We start from the raw sequence: 10,574 nt of genomic DNA, 5'->3' as shown, positions 1-10,574 counted from the left end.
AATAGCTGTTTGATTCACTGTGTGGTATAATTTCCTATACTTTTTGATCTTCTGAATGTGGCCCCACCTGGTCTGGATTCACCTGTTGTTCTCCCTAATCTTCAATCTCATCGCATGGTCTCTGCTGACCTGAATTCAGGAGACCTTTATTTAGAAGAACTCACTCCAACGGTGTTTGAAACAAAGACACCAGGAGTCTGGTGATGCAGGTTTGCAGCTCACTGACTCAAAATGTGTTCTCAGTTGCCAGCTTCTGATGTAGGCTTCAATGATCCCCATCTGCCCCAGACTCCTGTCTCCATGAGTGCCACGGTGTGTAAAAGTGAAGGTGCAAATGCCATCAAACGCCCACATTTAAGGTTCACTTGGGGTCTGGTGTCGCAGCCAGTCACCGCAGGTGCAAAAATGAAAAGTTCTCTAAACATTTTTTCTTTTATTCTTTTGCATTTCACTGCATCACTCTCAGCGTGCGTCGAGACTCTGAAAGATATCCGGCACCACTTCAAACTGGTCTGAGGCTCATTTCCAAAGAGCAGCCTGCAGCCACAGAGTTATCAAGCAGAGAAGAAAGAAGTGCGGAGCTGCAGAGGAATATTCTCAGCAATAAGACGCTGCTCTATACTGTACACAGGCGCAGCACCAGCGTGAGAGAAAACACATATCGGTGGTTTGTTTTTACCGATCGGTGACACAAGTTTGAACCGCAGCATGAGCGATCTATCGCCCGTGACTGCCCCCTTTTGGAGAGTACGAATGATTACATATGTGCGTGCGACATGCGCTTCGAACAATTTTAGAATTGTCAAAACACACGGACCCCAAATGAACGCTAAAGAGGAAGAAAGAGAGAATCTACTTTTCCTACATGGCGTAAACAGTGTCAATGTGACGGGTGTTTCAGCTTTAAAGGCAGCAGTAGTCCATAAGTAGCTAAATAGCGCCATCTGATGGTCATTATGTATATTGAAAATATTGAATTATTGAATATGACTATTAAATTATTTCTCAAGCTAATCTCAATGAAAGGACAATATATGGTCAGCGCGTCTCAGCACAGCTGATATTTTGGGGATTTTCAATGTGGCGCAGACACACAGTAAATATATACATATATTCATGTATACATCAACCATCGTTGAGGGTTGCGCGGAGTGCTGGAGCCTATCCCAGCAGTCAAGGGGCGAGAGACAGGGATGCACCCTGGACAGGTCTATATCTCCCATACAAATGACAGGCGCTCCTTTAAGGTACGTTCAGACTGAACGCGCGTTCGGTGTGAACGTACCTTTAGTTGTTCGCAGTCTTTTTCATTTATGTCAAGAACGCTTTGTTTCTTTCTTTCTTGTATGTGATGTGAGGTCAATAAATGCATGACGTTCAATGAGTTTAAGTCAGTCAACCCTCTTCACAGTTTCAGGTGTGTTCTGTGTTCATAATAAACACGTGAACTAATGAAGTGGGTGACGAGATGTTTGCACATTTTCAACACACAATGCTCATACAAAATATGACGCTGTGTCTTGGAGGGTTTCTTACGAAGCCACCCATTTGCCTTCACACGGGTTTTTATTGACCCGGTGTCATAGCGCCACATTTTTTCCCACTGCCATTTTGGAGTTGCAAAATTTACGCGTGTAATTCGCCCAACCAGACAGCAGGGGTCAGTAGCCTTTACGGAGCTCCTATTACACACGGGGCTGACGCTTAAAAGAAGCCGGTGACACCCACAGTTGCAGTTGTCGTATAAGACCAATGAGAAAGCTGCCATTACATTTTGTCACCATAGCCTCCTGACAGTTTCTTTCAGTGATTTGTTTATGTTTAGTGTCGTAAAAAAATTCTCTAGCTTGTGCTCGTTTTGGACCAAAGTTACTAAAGCAATAACAAGCCTACCTGAAGTAGTAGAAAGAAATCAATGGGGAAACTTCCGTATATTCAAATGAACCCGCCAGAACAGTTCACTGCCAGAATTTAGAACTTTGTAACTGCTGACTGGAGTAAATGTAAACAAGCGGCCGATTCAACTGTCATTTTAGGTGGTAAAGAACCACATTACTGGTCATGCTAAAATAATGTTTCACTGTTAGATTTTAGTGTATTTAGAATTTCCTAGATGTTCTCCACAAAAGATCTGTTCAAAAGATGGCGTGAAGGTCTGGGTCTGAATCTTTATTTTGAACCCAGAATCTTGCTCAAATTGTATCACCAACTACCACTGACCTCCCTCAGCTGACCCTAGGTCTGTGATCTCCACCAAAACTGTGGAGCTGTATTAATGCAGTTATGGATTCATGCTTTCACACTACGGGTTCACTCCTACTCTGAACCTTCCTCTGACCATGAGGCTGAGGAACCCCCACATTTCTGTGCTCTGGGTGGATCCATTAAAGCCGGGACACTTCCCACCCTGAGATCATTATTGGTGAAGATTTGAACTTTGCCAGATGTTTATGACCTCTTTCATCAATGATTCATTCCTCACCCGGTTGCTGCGCATTATTCATTTAAATTCATGATTCATTTAAAACATATAAATTCAGCTTCTGTTTTTTTTTTTCTCAGGGGTAAGTCACACATGTTTTTAAAATTAAGTTGTCTTGATGGTTTAGTTCTGAATCTCTGAAGAGGTTTCAGTGCATCTTTCAAACTTAGAAAATGAGAACTCACCGACCTCCTGTCGGTAATTAAGCCCCTCATTTACCTGAAGGATGAACCCAGACACGGGCCGGCGTGATGAGGTCTGAAGCTCGAGGCGCTGTGCTCTTGAACTCAACCGGATTTTCTGCATCGTGACGGTCATTTGGGTCTCAATGTTTATTTCTGTCTGTCTGCCCAGCTGCTGCTGACCTCTGCGACGGGCAGTGGCCATCACTCATGATGCCACCACTCCTGGAAGTTCAGAGGTCGAGATGTGACCTCAGAGGAAACCTCGCAGACGGACCACTGGAGGGCAAGTGGAGGTGAGGAGACCTGAACGCGAGTCTGGGTGAAGAACTGCGGTCATGGGCTGTGACTGAATTGAAGAGGTATGTGACAAAGTGGATATAAAATTTAATAAAGCAATTGAAATAATTAAAGGCTAAATAGTTTTATACTTGGCAGAATTCACCTCATGGCCTTGATATCATGTTTTGCTGTTTTGTGTTCTGCCAAAAAAAAACAATAAAAAAATTATATAAAATAGTTTTATACACTTTGACTGTATTACATTCTGAAATGGAAACGCATTTTTTAAAACAGCAGTATTACAACTTTTAGTAGAAAGTAATCTTGAAATTATTTCAACACGTTTGATGCAACCATTGACAACAAAAATGTTTTATGTTAATTTAAACACTTTATTACAATTTTTGTTTTGAGATGGTTGAAATGTAAATACAGTGGAACCTCGGTTTTCTAACGTAACAAGTTCGAACAAAAATTTTGAGATTTTTTTTTTCTTCTGATTTCAAATGCTCAAACTCAACTCAAACGCTGCCGAAAAAAAGCCGGAAAAATCATAACGTACGCAGACAAATCGGCTGACCGACGAAGCGCTTTGTTATTGTGTATAATGCAGCCTCTGTATGCAGACGTGATCCGTTAGCTACATTTACAGACTGTTTTTTCTTCATATTGAGGTGTAAAAACTTTCCTGTCTCCGCACTGGACCGTGGTAGAGTGTCACACGGGAGGTGCTCGCTCTCCACACCTCCGAGGCTGGAACGCACACTCCAGGGTTTGAGCTGGGACAGGGATGAGGCGAGTCTGGGACAGAGCGTTACTTGGTTTATGACTTTGTCACAGCCAAACTGCACAGAAGCGCACATTCAGAGCTGGACACGCACCGGGCACCTCTTCACCTCTGGAGAGACGTCACTCACTCGGCAACCCCTCCCACATGCAGCGGCCACACACATAGACGAACAGCGCACCTGCAGCAGACACTCTACATTCACTCCTACAAAAGCCTATTTTAAGGCTTGGAACGCATTATTTCGTTTTCCATCAATTGTAATGGGAAAAATCGATTCCGATTTCGAACAAATTGCTTTTCGAACAGCCGTCTGGAACGGATTGTGGTCGAGAACCGCGGTACCACTGTATCTGTATGTAAATTTGTAAAATTGTAAATTGTTGGATGTCATTCTTTAGTAAGACTGTAAAACTCAAACCCATCATCAAATCAAAAGTATATTTTGATTTCATCTGTCTCTGGTGTCAGTGGACATTTTGTCCAATTGTATCACCGCAGTACAGTCAGAATAAAAAGCTCTTTTTGGTTTCATTCCTTTTATTCAGCAGGCACTTTCACATTCACACAGTTGTACTGAACCACATCAGTGTTTTCACTCAATTCTTTTAGTGAGTCAACAAATTGTTTTGGAAATGTCATGTGATCAAAAAAAGGCAGTAATTAATAGTTGAAAACATATACTTCAGTAGAAGGGCAGATCAGAATTGCTCGTGCTGAGCATCAGTTTGCTCACTTTGGGTTCTTTCTGCTCCCTTTTGTGGCACTTGGTCGTAAAACATGGTCTTGAAACTGCAGTGAACATGACTTTCTGTCATTCACGTGCAGTACCAAACTCTGGCCACTTGGAGCAGCACTAATGTACACAGCAGAGGACAAATAAATAAAGGAGAAGCGGTGTGAAAGTTCCTCCTCTGTGGCGTGACGAGGGAATGACGGCGGGAGGCAGATATGTACATGGTGGAGCGGCGGCTCCTTCACGAGCTCTTCTCCTCGAAGTAGGTCTGTTCGATGCGTCTGCAGAATGACAGCAGGTTGCTGTAGCCTTTGATCCTCTCTGCCAGCTCCGTACTGGTCAGCCTGGTGGTCAGGATGGTGAAGAGGTGACCGAACACCAGCGCGTCCAGTTCTGTGGGTCTGAGAGAACAACAGCTGAGACACTCTACTTTGACGAAATGTATTTAATGTGCACTATTTCCATCAATTACGCACAAATTCTTATTACCATATATTGTAAGCACATTTGTTTTCGTTTGTAAAAAAAAATTACACTAATGCTGAAGAACAACTGGTAACCACGAGATGGCGCCAAAGACGATGTTAGGTCACACTGTCTTTGGTTTTTGAACTCTGATATAATTGAGAACAAAGATAAAACTCACTGTTTATTGAAGAAGTACGGCTGGGTTCCCAGCCGCTGTGACAGAGCCTGGCAGCACTGACTCACGTCCTCATAAACCTACAACCAACACACGGGCTAACGTCAGTGAAAAGCTGACAACACAGCGCTGACCCAGGAGCCACGCACCTGCCCCAGGGTCTTGACTCCCCAGCCGATGGCATTCATCTTTCTGCGGACCTCCCACTGCTTCTGGTATGCCAGGACGCTGCCGAGGGGCCACGAGTAGGGACTGGCGTACCTGGGACGAGAAATCTGGAGTGGACGAGGGAAGAAAAGTGAGTGACCTGAGGAGCAACGGCTAACTGTTATACAGACGTTCTGACCTCAGCCGCTGTTGCATCGTCACACCACTGGATGTACAGCTGTTGGGGAAAACACACATGCATCAAATGCTTTCTTCTATAATGCATTTTCATTGAAGCTATACTTATGGGGACCAATTCTTGGAAAACACACCCACTTGTGGGGACTTATTTGTCGGTTGGTCCCCACAAGGTAAAGCCTCAGTTTGAGGATGAAAATTTAAAAAAAAGTAGGTCATTATAATTTGGTTTAAGTTTGGTGAAAGAGTCCTAGTTAAGTTTAGCCATTTATTTTGGATGGTTAGCTTTAGGGAAAGAGGCTGGGGAAAGGGTTATGGTAATGAAATGTCCCCACAAAGAAAGCAGTACAACTGTGTTATAGCATAATTAATGTTCTTGTGTTTGTTTTTGCTTGTCAGTCCATTTGTGTCCTTCAACATTCTCCCAGTGGTTCACAGCAGCATGTTTATGTGTGTACCTCAGCAGTGAGCAGCATGTTATTGACCAGCTCCATATACGCCTTCATTTCTGCCCTCTGGACGTCATCCAGGCTGTCACTCAGTGAGTGACCCTGAGAACAGCCAAATTTTAATGTCTATCTCTCGAACCCATCACAAACTTTCACCCACTTTGGCTTTAGTGAACTGAACGATGGGGCTGAGCTCTGACACCACCTGGTTCCCCACATGGATAAATGGAATCTTGCCTACAAAGAGGGACATAGCACACTTCACTTGGTCTGACTTTACAGCCTTCCATGAGCTGCAGCGACACAAGCACTCACCAGAGGGCGACATGTATTCAGCATTGGCCCTGCAGACCACCTGCACAGGCAGACCACACATCCGCAGGTAGGTCTACACAAAAGAGAAAACTCAGTAGTCACACAGAAAACATTTGAAATACATAAGGACAAAAAACATTGAAATTATGATTCATAATTGAGGAAGACTTTTGTGTTTCACACAAACCGAATTAAATCTGGAAAGTTTAAACTAAAAACGAATGAACTTGTTGGCAGTGGCAGTGTGGTGCTCACTTGTCATTGTTTTTTGAGTGAAGCGATTGGACAGGTTAGAAACATTGTTGTCACCTGCACAGCCAGAGACGAGGCGCAGTCTGACAGCAGAATCTGGTCTTCTGCAAAAAAAAAAAAAAAAAGACAACACAGGTTTATGTTTGCATGCATTACAAGATGGTCATCAGATAGTCACTAGCTTGTTTGCATATCTTATTAGCTCAGCTGGTTTTACTGCTTACAGAGATCAGTAAGTAAATCATAGTCTTTTTACACATATTGCCATCCAACTAGACTGCGGTATGTGATTGTAAAACAAACATATATGTCCTGTGTTAAGTGGGTCCAAACATCATGTCGCACCTCTGACAGAGTGTTGCTCTCTAAACTCAGGGTGACACTTGGTTTCCCGCACATACCTCGCAGCGGCTGGTACAAGGTCGCACTCTCAGGCCACGGCTCGGCAGCTGTCAGACAAACAGATGCACGGTGACAACTCTGTGACACGTAGAGGTGTGGAACGTGCCAGTTTCAAGTTATAGGTTGTTTACATCGGAGTGTGTTCATGCAGCACAATCACGAGTAGAACAAAACTCTTTAAGATGAGGTCGAGAGGAGTGCAATATTTGTATTGCAATGCCATTGTAACTGTCCTAAATTCCGCTCATTTCTGGGGATTTAAACTGACATTAAAGCCAAGTGGAGGACTTTAATGTTTCTATATAAAAAAAAGTCATTAACAAATTTCACCAGTGTTTTACATAAATAGGTGCATTGGTCTCCGTGTCTGAATACTTTAATAATATTTACTATTTTATTGTCAAATTTATACGATTTATATGAGTGTGACATGAGGTGCTATCTGGCATCAACTAACAGAGAGGCGGAGCTGAATCAACAGAGGTCATTGGTTGATCTGATTTACATCACAGTCGTCTATATTGACAGGAAATATTAAAGTAGTTTCATTGCATTAAATGACACGAATATGCCTGGCTCAATATTTCTATGATTATTCTGGTGATTGGTTGGGTTGTAAACACGATCTTTGTCGACACTTCACCCGTTTGGAAGTGCACTGACTGACATGCAATAGTAGTTTCCGGTCAAAAATAATGAATAAACAACCAGTCCAAGTACAACAGCGTACGAATTTCACAGGTATGTAATCGTATAACCTACAGTCGGGTGGTGACGCTAAATTTCATTTCCGCACGCGTCAATCTAAACTATGTACTAACGACATGGCAATATTCAATTCGAACAGTTGTCCATTTTTATGACATGAACAATTAAAAACAATGACATTAGCATGCTAACGTTAGCCTCCTGCAAAAATAACAAGCGGACAAAGTGACACTTTACCCGCCATCTGTGACACAAAGGCCTCCGCCGCCAAAGACATCTCGTCCTTGTTGTATTTACTAGATGAAGGAAATTAATCCGCAGTATTTGAATGAAACCCGTGAATGAGACTCTGGCATGCAAGTTTAAGGGCAAGCGTCTGCAGCGTCGTCACGGACTGGTGCGTCAGTTAAAAAGCCCCCGTATAAAAATGCAACTGTCGACAGTAGTTCCGCTGAAAAGCAGTGCCACAACACTCCTGTTTATTGCTAAGATATGCACGAATTTAGCTAATTTAATGAAATCCAATATTTTAATCAGGCGTGTTTCTCATTTATGAATCTATTCGTGACCGTTATTAAGTACAAAAACACTCTTTTAGTACTTTCTGCACATTACCTACTGTACGATAGACAAATAAAATAAAATGCCCTGCTTATAATCAAAACGTTTCTTCTAATTCATAATGCAGGTGTTAAATGCCCACACGTGAAAGAATAATATTTTCCTTCAGCTCTAGTTCTGATGGAATCATGTGATTATTTAAATTCTAAATTAATGTGTTGTTTGTATTTTTTGTTTCTTCGTCTAAAATTTATGGCTTCCTTGCCATGTGTCGGCATCATATAGAATGAGATTATGATATTTGTAAAAGTAGATGTGATATCTTAAAGCTGATAGAAAAACTCATTGAGGTATCAACACAGTTAGTTTATTGTCAGTTCTACAATGCTTGATGGTAGCTTAGGCTGAAGAATAAGAAATTTGCTTGCACCATGGCCCAAAACGTTTAGGTCCTATTCCAGTTTCTGAACATAATCTTTCATATACACTGGGGGATTCCTGCTCCTTTTTGGTCAATCTCATCCTGGAGTAAGTAAGTGAGCCCACCATTTGGTGGTGGGATCTCACTGGGAACAAGATCCTAAACAGTGGACTCGGGTCTCTGTCCTGTTAAAAATGTCCTACTGAAAACCTGGTCGACATGCCGTCTGACAATTTTCCCATTACCCAAAACCACTGTGTAGGAGACTGGTCCTGTGCATCTCTGTATTAACCCTAGAACTTGTTGACTGTGGAGCCATCAGATAACTGAATAAAGTCATCAGATTATAAACATTCAAATAAACTGTTTGAATGTTTCTGCAGCTCTCTCTGCCATCCGGTTAGAAGAAGGATGATACAGTGCTGATGTGACATGACTGATTCTCTATCCACAGCTTCCATCGCCAAGGTCACCTTGAACACTCTGTCAAATGTAAGTCCATCCTCTGATAGCAGCTTCCTCTGTATCCTGTAGTCCTTAATCCCACACACCAAGCAGTCTCTTGTCTCTCATCACCATAGTTACAATCCTGAGGCAACTTCGGTCTCTTCAGTCCTTCTTTCCCCGGTGTTTAACCTCCACCGTTACATTATCTCACTCGGTTTCCGATGGAAATGATTCCTCAAAACCCTTACCAGTTCAGCATAAGACCGACTCTGCTCAGCAGCACGGTGCACTGCTTAGCCTCATCTTCAATGTCGACAAAATGTTCCAAAATTTCACAATAGTCTTCCCAAGACTGCGAGCCAGCATCGAAATACACTAGAAATTTGCCATCAGTTTCCACAGTTTCTGATTCTGATTCTGATTCAGTTACCGGACTGCAACATGTCCCGCTCTTTATCCTCGTTGCAAAATGTAGTAGCTGAAATAAAAACTCACTGGAGGTATCACTGCGGATGAGGTGGAGCTGTTGCCCCCTAACTGGAACATCCAAGGCGAATATGACTTGTCGGGTCCTCTGAGACTAAGACCTTTGTTCTCAGCTGAGGAAGGGCGAAATGTCATGTCCTGGTTGGAGAGTCTTAGCGAGGGATAATTCAGTCAGTCAGATCCCTGCGCTTGTTTTGAGGTGAAGATGGGGCTGAAGGAGAGAAAGGCGTGGGCCTTCATCACTTCGGCTGCTGCTGCGTCCCCACCATTGTCAAGTTTGAAGCAGAGATGGTTGTAGTGAATTAAAAGCTCTGTGCATTAGTGTCCTCACATCAGTTCTTGAGTGTCCTTATTTTCAAACTACATTACCTGGTGTGACCATGAGATGTCGCCCTTTAGTCACCACGTTTGGTTATTTCAATGTCATGTTTCGAATTTTAAACGCAGTGAACTCGTTTCTTCGGTTTTCTCGATCATTGGCGTCAATATGTTGCAGCGTCCTGGTTGCAATTCAAGCCGTAGACCACAGAGAGGCGCCGTTTCGGTGACGTTAATAAATGTACATGACGCCGTGCTGAGGTCAGTTGGTCATTTCGTGATGGATCTTTCAGCTTCTGTTGCTCCCTCGCACATGTGAGCTCGTCTCCAGAGGAAGTGACCAATTAAAGCTGCTCTCAGCGCTCATTTCCCACTGACCCACCGCGAGCAGGGGGCGCCCATCACGCCGTGACGTTGACGGATCGCGTTTTGGTCACCGATATTTGCTTTTCGGATGATGTCGTGTCATATAGAGAGCGTAGTGAGCTGCGCTCACTGTCAGACCTCCGACGGTGTCTCTAATTATTTCTGAACGATCGCATGCATTTGGGAGCAGATTCCAAATCACCCGCTGGAGGAACACGTCTACTTCATCATGGAGCCGTGGTTCGCTCTGGCTGACCTCACGTGACCTCTGGTGACCAGAGACTCACCGCATCCTCTCGCTGCTGTAGAGTGAAAATGATTCACTTCACATGATGAATGCTCTGTGTGTGTGTGTGTGTGTGTGTGTGTGTGTGTGTGTGTGTGTGTGTGTG

General features: G+C 43.3%; 1 protein-coding gene across 2 annotated transcripts; it reads right to left on the bottom strand.

Annotated features, from left to right (window-relative positions):
- Positions 1-4,255: 4,255 nt before the first annotated feature.
- Positions 4,256-7,971, bottom strand: mtx2 (metaxin 2). Of its 2 annotated transcripts, XM_053874905.1 has the most exons (10): positions 7,821-7,971; positions 6,875-6,922; positions 6,531-6,577; positions 6,222-6,294; positions 6,067-6,143; positions 5,916-6,008; positions 5,459-5,497; positions 5,262-5,387; positions 5,116-5,192; positions 4,256-4,870 (listed from the first exon to the last, which is right to left on the bottom strand). In XM_053874905.1, exons 1-10 carry the CDS (start codon positions 7,858-7,860, stop codon positions 4,711-4,713), a joined length of 780 nt encoding a protein of 259 aa, XP_053730880.1. In that variant the 5' UTR covers positions 7,861-7,971; the 3' UTR covers positions 4,256-4,710. The 2 variants fall into 2 exon arrangements, with proteins under 2 accessions (XP_053730880.1, XP_053730881.1); XM_053874906.1 differs by lacking the exon at positions 6,875-6,922 and having other exon boundaries at positions 7,821-7,959.
- Positions 7,972-10,574: the final 2,603 nt, after the last annotated feature.

Source organism: Synchiropus splendidus, chromosome 9, assembly GCF_027744825.2.
Source record: "Synchiropus splendidus isolate RoL2022-P1 chromosome 9, RoL_Sspl_1.0, whole genome shotgun sequence".
Taxonomy (NCBI): domain Eukaryota; kingdom Metazoa; phylum Chordata; class Actinopteri; order Syngnathiformes; family Callionymidae; genus Synchiropus; species Synchiropus splendidus.
The sequence above is the reverse complement of the archived record's forward strand: the minus strand, read 5'-3'. Positions and strand labels throughout refer to the sequence as shown.

Coding starts and splice junctions, on each gene's coding strand:
- mtx2 (XM_053874905.1), bottom strand. CDS start 7,860: ATGTCTTTGGCGGCGGAGGCCTTTGTGTCACAGATGGCGG. Junction 6,578..6,874: donor CTTGTACCAGCCGCTGCGAG/GTATGTGCGGGA, acceptor TTTTTTTTGCAG/AAGACCAGATTCTGCTGTCA. Junction 5,388..5,458: donor ACGATGCAACAGCGGCTGAG/GTCAGAACGTCT, acceptor CGTCCACTCCAG/ATTTCTCGTCCCAGGTACGC.